Source organism: Delphinapterus leucas, chromosome 9 (genome assembly GCF_059928025.1).
Source record: "Delphinapterus leucas isolate spDelLeu-1000000601 "Yukka" chromosome 9, BTC_Dleu_Yukka2, whole genome shotgun sequence".
NCBI classification, from domain to species: domain Eukaryota; kingdom Metazoa; phylum Chordata; class Mammalia; order Artiodactyla; family Monodontidae; genus Delphinapterus; species Delphinapterus leucas.
The window spans coordinates 24,411,106-24,431,352 of NC_143137.1; the positions used below are offsets into that span (position 1 = coordinate 24,411,106).

The 20,247-nt window shown below is 35.9% G+C and overlaps 1 protein-coding gene across 4 annotated transcripts in view; it reads left to right on the forward strand.

Moving 5' to 3' along the window:
• Window positions 1-20,247, forward strand: part of ZNF800 (zinc finger protein 800) — a 49,676-nt gene that overhangs the window by 20,082 nt on the left and 9,347 nt on the right. For 3 of the 4 annotated variants that reach the window (XM_022581974.3, XM_022581984.3, XM_089917442.1), the window contains one exon: window positions 1,992-3,684. In XM_022581974.3, the coding sequence (XP_022437682.1) occupies window positions 1,992-3,684 (1,693 nt within the window). Of the gene's footprint in view, window positions 1-1,991; window positions 3,685-4,908; window positions 6,688-20,247 lie in introns of those variants that run through there. The other variant, XM_022581994.3, reaches the window with a different exon arrangement.

Sequence of the window (20,247 nt, forward strand, 5' to 3'; positions counted from 1 at the left end):
CTAAAGATATATGAGGTTAGATTTTTGAGTATATTTGTATTAAAGTATTGGATATATTTGAATGTTTATATGGACTATACAGTTTATATCCAGGATTTTTGTAATTTAAAATATTAATGCTTGATGAGGGTGTTGGTATTTTTCCTCCTTACTTCTTAAAAACTTGTTACCACATATGACTCATCATTTACTTAGATTCTCCTTAAGTAAGTGAGAAAGTTGGAAATAGAGCAAAGAATGAGTAAATGAGTTGATTTTTTTGGTAATTGTAGAGAGCATTAAAAAATACTTGTTGATCTTTCTAGTGTTTTCTGGGTCTTGATTTGAAGATCAGTTTTATTCTCAGTGAAGTTTATTAGATAAGTCATTTTATCAGACATTAGATTGTGTTATGGGCTAACCTGAGATCTGAAATAGCTTTATGTGGTAAAGGCAGGTAGTAGCCTAACAAAGTCTTTGTGGAACCAAATGTTTGTTGAATTAAGCATATTGTCTCTTCTCTGTATGATTAAGTTGCAGTATATATAATGGTATTATTTTCTTTAAAGAATAATGTAAATTCCTTAAAATATTTTAATAAGTAATAGGTTACTTTCATTATTTCTTGTTCAGGGATTTAACTCTTGTGGACTTACAAAATATAGAATTTATTTTGTTAGCTTGATATTACAGTTGCATTATGGATTTTGTGCATTTTTCCTCTTAACCTTTTTGGGAGGGAAGTGGAATGCAGAGCTCCAAATATCAAAAGTACTGCTTTAATTATTAGCATGAAGCTGATTTAAAGTATATTATAGGACATAGATGAAACAGAAATTTCATATTCGTTGGAAACTTTCCCTACCACTGTTAAATCTTATTATACTTCTTTTTATCCTTGAAATATAAATGAAAAGGTAGTCTATAGAGATTAGTTTCAAATCTAACCTTTTAATTAAAGAACTAGTAGGAATTTAATTTTCTGGTAGTCATTCTTTGTTACTTTTTGGTGTGAAATAAAGTTTAGTTGAATTTTAGAGGGAAGTAGATAAATGGATTTGCTGTATTATTGTGCACTCTTCTGCAATACTTATTCTAGAAATACTTCTGTGAAAGTATAATTCTTCTTATAGATACCACTTTATCCATTTTAAAAAAGAAAGATTAGTAGACTAGAAGAGCTATGATGAGTCATTTCTTGATTTATAATTAGATACCAGATTTGATGCTATACTTGTAGCTAGATTTTAACATTTTAGGTAGAAACATAACCAGTGTTAGACAACTCTGTTACAGTAGGAATATTAGGTTGCCTACAGATGGTGTAATTATTGCACAGATAAATAAAACTAGCTCTGTTTTTGGAGTTAATCTGTAGTTTTTAATCATTTGTTTTAATAGGTTGCCATGTTAAGAAGACATGTAATAGGACTGAATTTAGCAAACACTTCTATACATCCTGTTATTCATGTTTATATATTTTCCTATAAATCTTCTTCATTTTCCATAAGATGTTCAAATGTCCCTATACAATTAGATGAGATTATTTATTATGGATTAAGTTAATAGGAATGCTGTTATATTTTCTAAAAAAAGAATTATTTTTATATGTAGTAACATTCTTCATGGTGTTTTATCCACCTTGGGTTATGAGAACTTTGATTTGCCTTTGCTAGCCTAAAAATATGAAATACTATTTTTATTGTTTATTGTACCCATGTGCTTAAATATTTTATATTAAGGGCCCTTATTAGAAGTAACTCTTCAGATTGCATCTATTCCTTAACATTTGTGTACCATGATGAGATTGTAAATTAAAGCAAATTTTAATTTAATTAATACTTGTTTTTATACTCATAAAATACTGAGAAGTAGATAATGCTCTTGTAAAAATAAATGCAAACCAGTAATATAATAAATTTTAAAATAGAGGTTCATAATACATTTAAAAATATTAGAGGGCTAGAGCAGGCTAATTATTTCAGATTAAAATGTTGTTTTTTCCTTAACAGACCTTCCTGATGTAAATGATAAACAAAGCCAAGCCATAAGCGATCTCCTAGAAGCCATATATCCAAGTGTGGACAAGCGAGAATACATTATTAAGCTAGAACCCATAGAAACTAATCAGAATGCAGTTTTTCAATATATTTCAAGGACTGATAATCCTACTGAAGTCACAGAGTCAAGCAGTACTCCTGAACAGCCTGAAGTTCAAATACAGGAAACTAGCACTGAACAGTCTAAGACAGTTCCAGTTACAGACACAGAGGTGGAAACTGTAGAGCCCCCTCCTGTTGAAATTGTTGCAGATGAAGTTGCACCTACATCTGATGAACAACTGCAGGAATCACAGGCTGACTTGGAAACTTCTGACAATTCTGATTTTGGTCACCAGTTGATATGTTGTCTTTGTAGAAAAGAATTCAATTCCAGACGAGGTGTTCGTCGTCACATTCGAAAAGTACACAAGAAAAAAATGGAAGAACTAAAAAAGTACATTGAAACACGAAAGAATCCAAACCAATCCTCTAAAGGACGCAGTAAGAATGTTCTAGTTCCATTAAGTAGGAGTTGTCCAGTATGTTGTAAATCATTTGCTACAAAAGCGAATGTAAGGAGGCATTTTGATGAAGTTCATAGAGGACTAAGGAGGGATTCAATTACTCCTGATATAGCAACAAAGCCTGGGCAACCTTTGTTCCTGGATTCTGTTTCTCCTAAAAAATCTTTTAAGGCTCGAAAACAAAAGTCGTCTTCAAAGGCTGAATACAATTTAACTGCATGCAAATGCCTCCTTTGCAAGAGGAAATATAGTTCACAAATAATGCTTAAAAGACATATGCAAATTGTCCACAAGATAACTCTTTCTGGAACAAACTCTAAAAGAGAGAAAGGCCCCAATAATACTGCCAGCAGTTCAGAAATAAAAGTTAAAGTTGAACCAGCAGATTCTGTAGAATCTTCACCCCCTTCCATTATCCATTCTCCACAGAATGAATTAAAGGGAACAAATCATTCAAATGAAAAAAAGAACGCACCGGCAGCACAGAAAAATAAAGTTAAACAAGACTCTGAAAGCCCTAAATCAACTAGTCCGTCTGCTGCAGGTGGCCAGCAAAAAACCAGGAAGCCAAAACTTTCAGCTGGCTTTGACTTTAAGCAACTTTACTGTAAACTTTGTAAACGTCAGTTTACTTCCAAACAGAACTTGACTAAACATATTGAATTGCACACAGATGGGAATAACATTTATGTTAAATTCTACAAGTGTCCTCTTTGCACTTATGAAACTCGTCGGAAGCGCGATGTGATACGACATATAACTGTGGTTCATAAAAAGTCATCCCGTTATCTTGGGAAAATAACAGCCAGTTTAGAGATCAGAGCTATAAAAAAGCCCATTGATTTTGTTCTAAATAAAGTGGCGAAAAGAGGCCCTTCAAGAGACGAAGCAAAACATAGTGATTCAAAACACGATGGCACTTCTAACTCTCCTAGTAAAAAGTATGAAGTAGCTGATGTTGGTATTGAAGTAAAAGTCACAAAAAACTTTTCTCTTCACAGATGCAATAAATGTGGAAAGGCATTTGCCAAAAAGACTTATCTTGAACATCATAAGAAAACTCATAAGGCAAATGCTTCCAATTCACCTGAAGGAAACAAAACCAAAGGCCGAAGTACAAGATCTAAGGCTCTTGTCTGGTGAGGAACAGTTACAGAGTTTTGCTTTTTTCCCCCCATCGAACTAAAAAAATCATTTGACCATAATATATAGCTGGTTCCATTTTAACACATTTGCTTCCATATATCTTACGGCAGTGGGAACTGCAAGAGTAATGTGCATATCGCATTTACCTCTTCAGTGACCTTTATTCCAGTGGCTTGGGAACAAAAGTTAACTTCAGAACTTATCTTCCACAGGACAATGCAATATAGTTATAGGTAGATGGCACAGGGTCAGTGATTTCCTCTCAATGTTGTAAAATATATACATTTATATTGGCTTATGTTTACAATAGAAGTCTTCTGTTTAACTAACTTTGCACAGGTTTAATTTGATTCAGTGACTTAGTCTACTAATTAATACATTGTAGGAAGTTAAGTATATTAGAATGAATTTGTGAAGGCAATAATTATAGGAAAAAAGTCTTTTGAGGCACTGTAATTATTGTTAAATTAATCTGTGACGGCTAAATAAAGTGCTGCACTCAGAAAAAACAATCCCCAAATTGAATTTAGAACAATTAGCATTTATTATTTACGTTTAACATAGTGCTTCCAGGCAAAGGGGGAAACGATAAACAAAAGTTTGGGTTTATTTTTCCTTCTCCTTGGGAGTATGTGTTAGTTCCTGTTTTTTAGTTTTGACCTTTGGAAAAAGTTATTGTTTAGGTCCCTGATCCTCTTATTTTTACCTTTTTGTTTAAATAAAGTTTTGGTGATCATTTCAACATAGGTAATATTATTAAGGAGGTTTTTTTTTTTTTTTTTTTCTCCTGTGGTTGTGTGTTGCAAGAAAAATAAAATTCCTATTGGGAAGAAAGAAAAAAATATTAGTTTTTTAGAGGGTTTTGGAACAAATGTAGATTTTTAAAATGCAATATGAACTAAGGAGTAGACTCCCTGTACTTGTTTTTGCAAGTCTCTCTATATTTTTAAAGTTTACCTTCAGTACCTGTGTCCCTTGTATTAATGCATTTAATATATTTAATTAGTATTAGTTTTGGATTCAGGTTCTAAAGCAGTATACTTAGTTTGAGTGCTCAGTAGGTTAAATGTTGTGGTTTGATTATCACACATTTTTTTATTTGTGTGGAAAACTTGAGATGAAACCATCCTTTAGAAGTCATTTACTATTGTATTATTTTGAAAATAAGGTTTTATTGGTAAACTCAAAAGTGTTCATTTATTCCCATTTCTCCTCAGATAACTTCAAGTGATGTACGAAAAGGTTTGGAGTTCATTTTTGTGGAAAGACTTTAAATTGGTGTTAGAACCACTAAACATCTTCAAATGGTACTATGAGGAAAAAAAAAGAAAAAAATTTGATAAATATATGACTGTAACTGCTGTTTTCTGACTAAAATAATAACCATCTAACCACTTGTTTCTAAGGCACTGCCTCTTCCAGCACTTTCAAGTAGCTGTGACATTTTGTATTGTCATCACAGTCCATCAGCTAACCACCCCTGTGCATTTTGGTCTACAGTTTCTACAAAAATGTTGCAAATTTTGTTTTCCAGCAGTTTGTTGATTAAGTGATCAACAATCTGAAGAAAATATCACCACTGGTGATTTTTAATTATCAAAGACTTTATAAGTTAGCGATTTTAGTTTTGTTCCACTTTATTTGGCAGAATTTTTATTGGATTGTACAGATATATAATTTCCTAGTGAGCGTATGTTAGGACCAAAAGACAAATCTCAACACATTATAAATATTTAGCCTACTAAATATTTGTAATTATTTTTACATCCATTTATTTCTAACTTGTTCTATAGCACTTAAATGTTTGAAAATTTCATTCTAAAATATATACTATAGGAAACTTCCGGTTCATTTTCATCCATGGATCATCACATTCTTCATTTGTAAACATCTGAGGTTTTTATGAAAATTAAACATTCCCCTATTTTTCTTTAAGTTTCATACAAAGCACTTTAATGATAGATGCAACTTAATTTTTCAGTTTTTTTTTAAAAGACCCCACATTTACTAATGTTAATATGAAGGTAATAAATAGCTTACTGCTATTTTATGGATGCAGACAATCCCTGCACAACCACTTCTTATAATACTAGTTTATTTCTTTACATATTGCTGAAAAAGGAAGATTGGGGTATAAACCCTGATTCTTTTTCTCTCCCAAGTAAAATCTTAAATGACCACTTTAGATAATATTTGATCCCTACTGTAAAATTTAGAAAATAATGAATTTTTGTCCATTTTTGTAATCAAGATTTTAGGGGAAACAGAAGTACATCTATCTTTAATGAAATACTGGACAGGTTTTTGTGTAATCAATATTTTGTACTTTTTAGGGAATATTTTATTTTTTAGTAATTTTTGTCAAATTATAATTTTAAAAGGTACAGCAGAGAATATACCATGTTTTTATATAGGTTCATCCCTGTACTTAGGAGGGACCCTGTCCATCTATATACTTTTTGTATAAAATTTTAAAATGTTGAAGATCCACAAGGTCATAATAAAATGCTTTCATAGCTAGAAAAACATTTACCCTTCCCAGTGCTTTGCACTAAAATATACTGTGAAAGGAAACTAGAAAGACTGTAACTGTTGCTGGAAATGTTCTATATTGAATGTACATGCTCTTGTTGGAAAAATGTACTATATGTGATGGAAATAAACCAGACTCGAAGTTATTTCAGCTAAATGTGCTTCAACGGAGGTGCATTGGTTGAAACTTAAATGTTTTATTATCAAATTTAAATTTATTCAGTGACTATGAGCAGCTACACTTGAAATTTATCCTGATAGTTTTATTTTTAAGAATTAGAGTAATAATTTCTCTTTAATTTAAAAACAGATTTACTTTTCCACATATGGAAAACTTGTACTTATAGGTCTAACTTTAATGATTAATAGTGTACTATATTTAGGGAACTAAATGTGTAGGTGTTATTTCATTTATAAACCATCTTCATTAGTTGCACATTATTAAACCTGTATGTTTGACTTTTGCAAGGTGTTATCTTTTATGCATTCCTACACACAAGACATATTCCAAAGATATTTTCCAGACTTAGGTACCTATAACAAATGGAAAGATATGAGGATTCCTAAAAAGCTTGGGGTAGCTCTTTGCTGCAGCCTCTCTTGTGTATGATGGCCTTTTCCTTTCTGCTTTACTTGTTAAATACTGTAGGGAAGAAAGAGAAATATCCTGATGTTGGTGGAGGAGAGCCCAATTGCTGCAGTTCCCTTACTTTACTCACCTGTTTCCACAGGACCTTTCACATACAGTTTGTCTCCACTGTCGTAACTTAGAGCCACAGAGCAGGAATTTAGGAGGGGGCATCAAGGGTTCCAAGGACTATAAAAATATTTCATCTGGGTCATAGAGAAAAAAATATCATTATGTCAGGACTTGTCTAAATTAGAAGGGCCTAGAGAGATTAAGAATATTTTATCATAATAGCCAAATTAATGGATCATGGGGAACATAGAGACTAAACTAGGACCAGTTAAGTAGAATGAACAAGTAAGAAGTGATTAGAAATTCTTTGTTCTTCCTATTCCTTTCTGGTCTTCATCCTTTTTGGTTTTATTTTGACTCTTGAGGTTTGTCATCTCAGAGGATCGGGCTTGAGGGTCTTGAGAAGAGGCCTAAGAAATTTGTGCCAGAAGCTTTTCTACACACAGGCTGTATAAGCAAGTATTTATAGTACTTTTTGTTGTCGTTGGGGGGAGTAGTGAAGCAGGTAAAGAACCATCGGAAACTCCTTATTTTATATTAAGACCTATTTCTGGCTACAAATTACATCCACTTTTGCTGCAGTTTGATCAATTGAGAGTTCTTCTATAGAATTCAAATCATCTTCCTTCCTGAAGATAACTTTTATTCCTAAATTTGGTGGAAGAGGAGAAACAGTAAAAGGTATGGCTTGCGCTTCAACTTCATAAGTTTGTATAGTGCAAGCGAAAGCTGGATGAAGTATGGCTGATACTAAGCAGGTGTTTTTGGTTTTGTTTTGTTTTTTTTATGGCCACGCTGCCTAGCTTGTGGGATTTTAGTTCCCCGATCAGGGATCGAACCCTGGCCTTCGGCAGTGAGAGTACGGAGTCCTAGCCACTGGACTGCCAGGGAATTCCCTAAGCAGGTGTTGATTATAACATGCAGATATACCTTGAATGCACAATAACCATTTTGGGGGTTCATGTCTCTTTCCCCTCTTTACTCCCTACTTCAAGAAGAAAACATTGAATGTATACATTCTTGAGCAATATATAAATTATCCATCCTTAACTTTTAGCCTAGTTTTATATATATATATATATATATATAAGCCAAATTTTCGGTTGACACAGATTGCTTGTATTGTTGAAAAGTACCTTCACAGTTTTTAGGAATATGTATTTGTTACATTGCCTTATGGTCAGTAGGCTGTTCTACTCGGTTTGCTTTAGGGAGCCTGTGGATGCAGTAGTGGGGAGTTTTGTGGTTTTGCTACAGTTTGAGGCTGCAGGTATAGAAAGAGGAATTTCCCAGTAGGTATTATGGCAAGTAGGTATAGAGATAGAAGCACAAGTGAATATCATTTCCTGCTGTGAAGTTGTAAAAGATCTCTTTGAATAGCATGACCACTGAAAATGAGATTTGAAATGCTTCTAAAACTTCAGAAATTAGGTCTTCAGGTTTCCTGTAGTGGCCCTTGGAAATATTCTAGTTCCTTAGTTAGGAGTTTTAGAATTTACTTTTCTAATGGAATCCTTAGATTATCAGGATTATGATTCAGACACAGTCTCGTAGTTGATCAGTGGCCGAGCTCTAAGATATGGGCAGCATGATGTTGGCTGTGGTGTTAGACAGAATCCTTCTGTACTCTATGCTATTCTTTTTCTCTTCTCTGACTTCAAGAGCTAGCGGAAACCTCAAGATTGAAAAGGAGTAAGGATCAGCAATCTTAAGTACGGCTGTTAGTTGTTTGGTTTCTAAGGCATAAAGCACATGTTAGACGGCAGAATAAAATGTGTTTCACTTAAAGTCACCTACAATTATTTTGGCTTTTCTAACTTTCCAAATTCCTTCCTTCTCTCTCTTATAATTTGTTTCTGTACCCTTTTTCTTTGACCTCAGTTCTGAGCTTCCAGCTCTTTCCTTTTTTCTCTTCTGGTTAATTAACAGATCATTAGTACCAAGATAGCTAAAACATTTTTTTGAGAAGGTAAGAGTGTGGAAAAACAGCTCATTTCTTCCTGAATCTTTATCATTCTACACTTGTCAGGTTTATTATTTATTTTGAAGTTTCTTTCTCTACATATGTTCACCACTATCATACCACAAACAGAGGGGAACCTAATGAGCACCATAGGTGCATCTGGTTCAGAAAGTGCCCGGAGTTGGAGGTTGTGCTGTTGTGCCCACTCAGCAGAATTAATTTGCTTGATTGTGTATTTTTGAGGTCAGGGACTATGTCTTGATAATTCTGTTTAGTGCCTAGCACGTTTTCATGTATATCCGGACACTTTAAATAAATGTTTGCTAATGATGTTAAAGTAAGTAGTAGCCTCTTCCATGTGAATTGTGCTGTCATATACTTTGAGGCTTTGGGTCTTACTTTCCTAAACTTTTATTATCTCAATATTGATAGATTTAATTTATTTTAGAAAGTGCCACCAGTACTAAAATGAGAGTTTATGATAATAAAGAGAATTCTTAGTATTAGTTGATAGTAATTAACGTGTATAGAGTGCTTACTATATACCAAGTGCTTTGCTAATCCTTTATATGCATAATGCCCCTAATCCACCAACAGCCCTATGGAGTAAGAACTGTTCTTTCATCATGCCCACTTTACAGAATAGAAAAATTGAAGCTTAGGGAAGTTCAGTGGTTTACTCCAGTTCACATAGCTAGTAAATTATAGAATTGAGACTTAACACTAAGTCTGACCACAAAGCATGTTCCCTTAATCAGTGCACCTTATATATGCAGATTTTATCATTTGCAAAGTACAGTCACTACATTACTTGTTGGCAGTTTGGTGTAATGATCTGGAGCTAGATTCGTTGGTGAAATTTTTGTATCCACCATTTATTTCCTGTGTGACCTTGGGCAAGTTCAGTTACTTAAGCATTCTGTATCCTAGTTAACCTCATTTATAAAATGAGAATAATATTTCTTACCTGATAGGGTTGTTCTGAGGAGAAAATGAAAAATACATGTAAAACAGGGTGGTCCTTGTCATGTTACAATAAATGTTAGATATGATTACTATAAGTAATTTTCACAGTATAAATGTGCAACTTTTTATTACCTTGTAAAGTTAAGTTTAAATGGAAATGTGTGCATTAGAAGAGAGTTTATTGCTACGCATCAGATTTTAACTGCTGCTTTTGTGTTTAACTGGGAAATGAGGACAACCAACTATGTTATTATTTGCCACCAGTTTTCTTCTAAGCAGCTATTACTAGTTTATCATTCCTACTCAAGTTTTTCATTCATCTTGAAAAGGTATTAGGTAGTTTTAAGCACATTCATTGTTTAGGCTTTGTTTTTATCATTACTCCTTAGGACAACCCATCTGTCTTAAAATTCTCTTAGTATCTGTTCTGTCACACAATATTTTGGTTTTGGTCATGTGTAAAGTATTGACATGGAGCAAATATTAACTGAGTAACATAGTTCAAATATTTCTATGAAACTAAAGTAGATATGCATTACTATTTGAAAGCAAGCATTTGGTTGTGGAAAGAGTGGATTCTTCAGGAGAGCATTATTTGGGCTAAGTCAGGAATTTCTTTGGTGAATGTGTCATGAAGAAATAAGAAATGGTACTTTTCAAAAGTCTTGCCAATAGTAGGCATTAGTGACAGTACTCCACATTTCACTTGAGGCCCAAGTACTGTTAAATTATCTACCAACAGGGTTTACCCGTACATCTCCCTGTTCTTGATCTTGTTTTTTTTAACCATAAGATGACGATTTTAGAAATTTTTGTGTCTAGGGTTAATTTGCAACACCAGAGAACCTTTGTCCCTAGGTTTGGATGAACTTTCATATCTTGATCTGCAGATCAATTGCTGGGGTCCCAACACCTGGGTTGTGTGGTTTCTTAATGATTCTGATACTCAAATTCTTATGTCAGGTATCTGAGCATGTTTCTGGCACACAAAACGTAGTAATGTTTAAACAGTAGAATGAGGTGGTTGAAAAAAATAGGCAAACCAAAGCAACAAAAAAAAACGCTTTGAATGCTTGAGCAATAATGACTTGCAGCCTCTCTGGGTGTCCTGCTCCTGTATAGTCTGGTAACACTTTCGATGCAAGAGCATGTAATAATGTTATGTTCAGAGGAGAAATTATTACACCAAAATGAACCCTAAATGCATAGAACTCTCTTTACAACCCAGGTTTTGAATATTAGTTTTTAATTCCTTCTATCTGTGGAATTATCCTGAGAATAAATTAGCTCTGAGAAATGGAACTGTGGCTTTTAGTCAGTCTTTCTTTCTAAGCTGTGCAAAAATATATTTTTTAAAAAGTTTAGACTCTTCTTGGCTAAATTGATGCTTTGGTAGACTTAAACCCCAAAGTACTGGTTGTGTCTGGTAGTTTTTATTTTGGATGGGAAGAGAAAGTGAGGAATAGTTTTCTTCTAAGAAAAAAAAATAGCCAAGTACTAGGAACATTGTGTGCACAAGTGATTGAATTACGTGAAAAGAAATTAACTTTTAGGGAAAAGATGTTTATGTAGTGTTCTTGGGTTTTTGTCATATAAGTTGTTAGGGTCGTTCTGTATAAGCTTCTGCAGGAGAGTGGCCATGCCATTTTCATGCTTTTTGCTCATTAGATATTTACTAAGTTCCTTGGAATCCAACATGCTGGACATTTGTAGATGTTTGAGACTTTCTGAGCCTTATTCTCCTTTCCTTTGAATGGGCAGCCTTTGAGGACATAAGGTAGGCTCGTGGGGCTGTCATAAAGATAGAGGGAACACGCTTAGTGAAATTTGTGAGTCGTCATCAATATTTATATCCTCAAGTTAAACTTTCCTCAAAACGTTTTCATGATTTTCCAATTTGCCCTTTCTTTGCCTGGCTGTCTTGACTAGTCAGCTGTTGTTTCTTAAGATTGTAAGTGAACACAATCACTTAGTTACCATGAAATTTGGATACAAACACACACCAGAGGAAGAAACTTTTCAAGGAAATGGTTTTGTTGCTGTAACTGCCCTGGATCTCTTTTCAGTTTCTAAGTGTATAATTGTAATGATATGAATTGTTAATTTTTAAGGTTTAAGATACTTCTTTGAAGGTCATTTCTTTCTAAAACAGTTAACTAGAGCTAAAGAACACAGTGTCTTCAAACCACAGATTCTACAAGATGGAAGTAAGACCCACAGTACTTGGATTACCAGTCACCACCCAGCTTGCCATGCCATCTCATTGCAGGTGTGTGAGTGCATGTGTGCCCGTGATAGAGCATTGTGCTATGTGCTTGCTGCTGCGAGTGCAGGGTTTTAGTTGGTCTGTAGCTGGTCAAGAGAGGTTCGTTAGAGAGTGCTGTGTGGGGAACTAAGACAGAAGGGGCCAGGCCTTAAGGCAACCTAGCAGTAATTGTACAAACTGGCTTCACCATATGGATTTCAACCAGTTAAAGAAGCCGGAAAAAATAATGCAACTCTAGGGACTGGGTGTTGCCTTCTTAGGAGCAGGAGTATGGCTTCTCTGCTGCTATTAGCCCTTCTCAGACTCTGCTTTTTTTTTTTTTTTTAACATCTTTATTGGAGTATAATTGCTTTACAATGGTGTGTTAGTTTCTGCTTTATAACAAAGTGAATCAGCTATACATATACATATATCCCCATATCCCCTCCCTCTTGCGTCTCCGTCCTACCCTCCCTATCCCAGCCCTCTAGGTGGTCACAAAGCACTGAGCTGATCTCCCTGTGCTGTGCGGTTGCTTACCACTAACTATTTTACATTTGGTGGTGTATATGTGTCCATGCCACTATATCACTTCGTCCCAGCTTACCCTTCCCCCTCCCCGTGTCAGACTCTGCTTTTACTTTAAAAAAAAAGACACTAATTACGTCATTTGATATCTTCTCGGTGTGGTTATATAACTGCCTCATTATTTCCACTGCTTGCCTCTTCTGTGTCTTTCAAGTATTTTCTTTCTCCATATAGCTTGAATTTAGACTTCTGTAAGAGAAAATCTGATTGGTTCAGTTAGGTGCATTCTTGTTGGGCAAATCTCCCATGCTAGGCCTCTTCGTAGGTTGCTGGTCATAGGTTGCTCTTCAGAGGTTGGCTGTTCCTGGGACAGGTGCTCTCTGTGGGTCCTGTCGTTGGTGATCATGGTAGCAGAGTCAGTGCCATAAAACATGGCCCTGGACCTAGTAAGAGGAATCTTTTGGTGCCAGTCTTTTAAAAGAGGGATCTGGATAGTTCTAGAATGTACTAATCTTTCCAGTACACATCATTTTCTTTCATTTTAAAGGTGATAGAATTAAAGGTAACCTGTGGGCTTGACTGTTCGTCAGTGCAGCACCAACAATCCTTTCCATACTGAGAAAATGTGGGGAAGAATTTTCTAATCAGCACCTGCAGTTCCTTTTCTGAACTGCCTGATGCTGTTTCCGTCTTTGGCTTTTGTAGATTCATAGGCAGCCTGAAGTTTTCACTCAAAAAGAGCCATTACATTTCCTGTAACAGCATATTAGGCCATTCTGTCAGTTGCTGTGATTTTCCAGACACCCACAATTATGCTGCACAATTTGAGTTGGTGATTTAGTGAAACCTTAAAGTATTGCTTCTGCTCTTCTTGTATTTTCCGCATTTGGGCTTACTCTGCAATAGCTGCTTTATATCGTCTCATCCATTCCTTCAACGACAGGCACTATTGAGTGTTCATCATGTGTCTGGCACTATTCCATTCTTCTGGGAAAACAGAATCACACAGTGGTTAAAGCATGGATTTTTAAGAATCATGCATACCTGAGTTCAAGTCCTGGCTCCTGTGTGTGTTGGGCAAGTTACTTAGTTTTTCTAAGCTTCAATTTTCTTGTCTGTATAATGATGGTATTAGGAAATGCGGTATAGGTCGGTTTATTGTGGGAATTTATAAAAGTTTAATGATATATTGTATGTAATATACTTAGCACAATGCCTGGCTCAAGAGCTCAGTAAATATGTATTAATACTGTTACAGTGATCACTAAAATTGCTATCAGTTTGCTGCCAAAATACTTTCTGGCACTTGCCAAATAGTTTCTGGTTATCTTGCTTTGCCATTTGATGTTCGTTGCCTTTTTGTTGGTATTAATCCAGCCATTTAAGGAAAAGTCAGATGTAACATCTGTGATAAAGCCAAGATGGACAGCAGTTTATTAAGTTAGAACATATTAGTTTATGGGTACTTAACCTGCTGCCGTTTTTGGCAGCACCTTTTGGTAATTGTTCAAGAAGTTGTTGAACTTTTTATGATGTAATTGTGCTTCCTTGTGATTAATGTCTTATAGAACAATGCATAGTTTTGAGTAGCAAAACTCAAAACAGCTTTCAGTTTTATTATGATTATTTTTTGTAAAAATTAGGCTATGGGTATAAGAACATATTCTGAATTTATAAGCAAGAATTATGTCTTCTCTTTGTATCACTAATGCCTCACAATGTACCTGGCATAAAACAGCTAGGAGAATGTGGAAAGAAGGAGAGAAGGAAAGCAGCAACATTACATCAGTTATCTTTAGGCTTATATTAGTCCACAATATGTCTTTGCTTTTAAGCGTCTTTTCCCATTACCTCATCTTCTAGTGTATATAGCTTCTCTACCTGTGAATTCCTCTTTGTTTCTATTGCTGATGGCTTCTGTTTCCTGACTTTTTTTTTTTTTTTCCTGCGGTATGCGGGCCTCTCACTGTTGTGGCTTCTCCCGCTGCGGAGCACAGGCTCCAGACGCGCAGGCTCAGTGGCCATGGCTCACGGGCCCAGCCGCTCCGCGGCATGTGGGATCTTCCCAGACCGGGGCACGAACCCTTCCCAGACCGGGGCACGAACCCGTATCCCCTGCATCGGCAGGCGGACTCTCAACCACTGCGCCACCAGGGAAGCCCTGTTTCCTGACTTTTTAATTTGAGCCTCCTAGCTTCTGGCATTGCTACTAAGTAGTGGTGACAGGTTCAAATTCATGGGAGTGCTGTACTGACTGTATACCCTGGTAAATAATCCATAATCAGTTATACACTGGGTGTACATTTAGTGATTTTTTGATAATTCTTTTTTTTTAAGACTTACCTTTGTTTAATTCATCCCTATTCAATTCTATGAAATGCATCTCACATTTCACTTTCATATTCCACTCCCAGACCTAAACAAACTAAGCATACAGTTGTTGATTGCCTCTTCTGTCATTTGTGTAATCTTAGGAATTAGAATTCGTTATTTCATTTATCCAATTCTCACATTGCTACTTCAGAACTTTTACACTGCCCTGAAAGCCTCCAGTCCTATTTTGCTTCCTTGATAAGAGGCAGCCTTGCCTATATCATGACAAAAGGTAGAAGACATTTCTTTATGCTCCCCTTCTGCATCACAGTTTTGTCTTCGGTTCCTTCCTTGGTTCTTTGAAGGAAGAAGTCCAAGTCCAACACTTCTGCCGTTGCCAGTCTTCTTCCTCAGACCTTCCTCCAACCGTCCTCTCCTTCCTCCTCCTCATCTCTGTCTCCCTTTCCACAAACTTCTCCCCTCAGCCTACAGACATGCTCAAATTACTTTCAGCCAAAAGGTAAACTTCTCCTCCAGACTACCTTCAGTCTAGTTACTGCCATCTGTTCCTCCTTCCTTTCACTGTCAAACTTCATGTCCTCTCATACTGTGCTTTAGCACTAATTTCACTATACTGTAATTGTCTATTTTGTTGTCTCCTTTCTCCATTAAGCTCTTAGGAGACCTGTGCCTTGGTCACCATTGATTCCCCAGGGCCTAGGGTAGTTCCTGGTACATGGTAGGCATTCAATAAATATTTGTTGAGTGAATGAACAATATTGAGCCATGCCTATACCATTCACATGTGAACCATATAGTTTTTCCCTACCCCTACATTTCTATTGAGAGTTCACTTGAAGGCCATCAGTGACCACAGAAATGCTAAATCTAGTGCCTTCTTGCTTCCCATCATGCTTGAACTCTCTACGACCATTAATGCTTACAAAAATATACCTTTCCAAGATCTTCATGGTCACTTGTAACTAAGTCACTTTGGGCTGGTCTCAGCATGGTATTGCATCCAAAAGAAACAGACAAGTTTCCAAATCTTTGGAAAATATGAACTTTTTACTATTTTACAGAAATCTTCTAAGGAGATAGAAAGGTACAATTACATTAAGCTCAGCAAGCTTCATACAAGTTCTCTTTACCCATCTCTTCCCAGATCCTCATACAGCTTGGCAGCTTCTCTCAATCTCCCTTCTGTAACATTTCCCCCAGAATCTTCTGTAAACTTCCTACCAAAACCTCTTGTCTACTTTTTTCATCTTCTGGTTCTCTTAACTTTGTTCTTTCCAATTTAAATCACTTTAGCCTCTCAGCTTCTTCCAGTTCTTTTCTATAACCTGTTATCCTGTTCAGCATTCCAAAAGTCTAGGAGCATTCTCTTGATTTCATCTGGTTTGTCCTTACCAATTTTCTTTGCATGATTTTACTTAATTTTAGAGCCTTAGATCATACACTGTCTTCTCCATGAGTATTTCTTGATCTCCTGGGTTTGGCTGGGTTTCCCCCTTGTGTGTTTCTGTAGTGCCCCATCTATAACTATATTGAATTTATCTATTTGTGTTTCTCCCCATAGTCTGTAAGCATCTTGAGAACTCCTGTCTTTTCTTTATACCCCTAGCATCTAGCACAGTACCTGAAACATGGTGGATGTTGATAAATATTTCTTGAACTGATGGTCCTGTGAACTCTGATTCTTCCTCTCCTGCCACTGACTTTTATTTTGTTTCTAGGTCTTTAAATATGATCAGAGTTTCCTTCCTCCTTTTTCTTTTCTTTTTTTAATACTCTTACTGATTCCTTCACTCCTAAAGCATCCCTTATTACTTCTGTGAAGATGACCCCAGACCTGTTTTCTAGCCTGGCGATTCTGATTATTAGACCATTTGTTTTCAAAGTTACATGTCAGACATCTCCACATGGATATTTCTCCATATCTTACCAGCAACGGAAACTCAGTAAGCCAAACTTACCTTCTTTTTAAACTTGCTTCTCCTTTATGTGTTCCCTGTTTCAATTATTCACACTCCTACCTTCTTGGTTACCTAGGCTAATTAGAATCCTAGGAAATACCTTGACTTCTTTCTCTCTCTTACACTCTTTACCTTATCAGTGATGAATGCCTGTTCATCCTGCAATTCAGTGTTTCTCACATTTGGGTCCTCCTTGCCATCTCCACCTTTAATAGTTTAGTTAGGACTATCTCTTATTTATACTACTGCAATAATCTGTTAACCGACCTCCTCTCTAATCTGTCTTCCATGCTGCTGTCAGAACTACCTTCCTAAAACACAGATCTGTTGTTACTGTAGGTTCATTGCTTGACTAACTTACTCATTGTCCGGTCTCAGCTTAAATGTCACTTCTAAAGACAATCTAGAGTAGTCTCCCTTACAGTTCTGTTTCATGTTCCTTTCCGTATTGTCATCGAATACAGTTTGTAGTTATGTTTATATTTGTGTGTTGATTTGTTTAATGTCTGTCTTCACACTGGAGAGATTTATGTAACAGACTGGGGAGAGTTATGTAGACCCTGTACCTAGCACAATGCTTGGGACATAGTAGTCCTTAAAAAATATTTGTTGAATGAGTGGATCGATAATAGATAGCTTATCAGTATAGGAAAACAGGAGATAGCAAAGGCAGAAAAGTTACGGGGTCCTAGAATCTTCCTACATTTTCACAGACCTTGGTCTGTAGTTCTGGCCTTTCTGAAATAGTAATGGGCTTCTCCCTTCTGTCGTTTGCATTTATTTCCCTAAGGATGAGAGTCAACAATTATATTACCCCACACTCACATTAATGCTGATGTGACTATAGTTGATTTGGGGGCTGTAGAGTAGTGGCAGCTAGATTTGTTGACCTGTTGTTAATACATAGGTGGTACCCTAGCCATGCAGACAAACAGGTATTTGCTAAGTTGACTTAACCCAGATTCCTTTTTAGCCTCGAGTGATGCAGGCCTCTGTACCACATGTTAATTAATGTGTTTATTACTTGTAGGACTAGTTGTGTTTGACATGAGAAATTTATTTGCCTTTTAAAGATTAAAGATTTTAATTTAGCAAACTTTTATTGAATGGAAAATGAAAAAATTATTTTAAAATATTATCTAGAAACAGATTAGTGAGTAATAAGCAAATTAATCTCCCTCTCCCTGTGGAGCCTGCTCAGGTTTCAAAAGTCAGAATTTCATCAATATTCTTGAGATTTCACTGTCTTAGGTTGACTCACTTCATCCATTCAGTAGACATTTTGAGCTCCTGCTTTGTGTGAGGCACTTAGTTAGATGCTAGGGTTACAGAGATAAGAAATGCAGTTCCTTTTCTCAAATACTGTGAAAGAAGAACATGTTACAAGGATACACAGAAGTGGAATATTAAGGCACACTGAGGGTTTAGCAAAGGTTTTTCATCATTCATTCATTCATTTTTAAGTTGAGTTTTGAAAGAGTTAGCTAGGCAGACAAACTTTCCAGGTAGGTACAGAGGACATGAGACCACATGTAGACCAAGGGAAGGAATTATGGCCGAATCAAGAAAGGTCTTATATACCAAGTGAGTAGTTTGAATCATATTTTCAAAATTAGGAGTAGCTGTTGAAGGATTTTAAGCCAGGGGCATCTGATAGCATTGAGAAGACTGAATTGGAGATGGGATAAGGGTAAGATTTGTGGTGGGGAAATCAAACAGAAACCAGTTTCAGAAATTTAAGTAAGAAGTGATAAGGACCTAATTTTAGGTAATGGCACTGAGGCTATGGAGATGGATACAGATACTATAATTATTTCAGAAGTGGAATTTCTGAAGTGGAGTTGAAGATGGCGTCTAGTTTGGGCCTTCTGGTTGGGCAGGTAGGTGGTACCATTCTTCAAGGTAGGGATTAATTTGCTTATTACTCACAGGAGGAGGAACACTTTTCCGGGGAAGTGTTGAATTAAAGTTTAGACATGTTGAGTTTGAGGTGCTTGTGGGACATCATATTGGAGATGCTTAGTGTGAGTAGGATATACAGACTAGAGGTCAGGAGAGAGATTGCGCAGGGGCTGGAGATTGAGGGATCATTCGTGTACCTGTGGTGGTTGAAAATGTAGAGATTACTGGCAGGAATAGAGTCAACATACCATACTAATTCTCACATTCTTTTGGTTTATTTTACAGTTTAGGTCAGTGCCTTCCTATTTCAGTTTTTCATTTGGGAAATGATGTTTAGCTAGCACCGGTTCTCCTCCCCACTGCCACTCCCCACCCCCATTGCAACGTATGAAATCTATAATATAGCATGTATTTGATACTACTTTAAGAAGTGCTAGATAATTAACTTGTAATAGTATTAGGCAATGTGAACTAATCCGTCTTGTATTTTGAGGGCTTTTTCAAAACTCTGTAAGACCTATTTTTAAAAGATTATTTCTTTAAAAAGGAAATATCCTACTTTTAAAAATAAAACAATCAGTGTTCTTGGACTGAAGAAGATGTGTTTGTTGACTCCCATGGCTTTGGTCTATCCAGGAGTTGTTTGTGACTTAGTCCCTATGTTCTGACTAAGGCAGAAACTATTTCTGAAAACTGGGAGGAAGCCATTTGGGTAAACTAATAGAATCTGACATAATCCATATGATAAACTTAAGTAATTTAGTATCCATAGCCAGATTCTGAGGGCAAAAGTATGCTATTAAACATTGAACAGATTATGAAATAAATTACAGTAATTTTACTTTGCCAAGCTGCACTATTTGGACTGGTGAATATTTAAAATAACAATGAAATGAAAACTAGGCCCTGCATTGTCACGTATGTTCCTGTGTTCCGCACTGGTTTCTCTCTTTTTACCTCCTTTCTGAAGGGAGAACCTAACAATAAAACTTCAGGTCTTGCCATCTAGCTAACCACTAGAGTTCAAGTAGAGATTTTTGTCTTCTTGGAACTGAAATGAAGCAGCCTATTTACCCTGCCCTGGCCAGCGTATACTTAGGAGGGTATGCAGAATGACTTTTAAGAAGTCAGTCCTGCTTGGGATCGAAACCAATGATTTAATACTGAAAGTGTAGGTCTGTATACCATTTAAGCTATCCAACTTTTGATTAACTTTTAAAATCTGCCTTTAAAGGGAAGAATTCCCAGGAGACTGTGTGTCAGGTTTCAATAGAGCAGATTTTATGGTTGAGTTATGAAACTTAAAACGGAAGTCAGTAATAGAAATACTGACAGACTTGAACCTAGAAGAGAAGAGGATAACTATAATAAAACAACGTTTTATTATAATCTTATAATCTATAGTAAAATGAGAAAAAAAACTTTAAA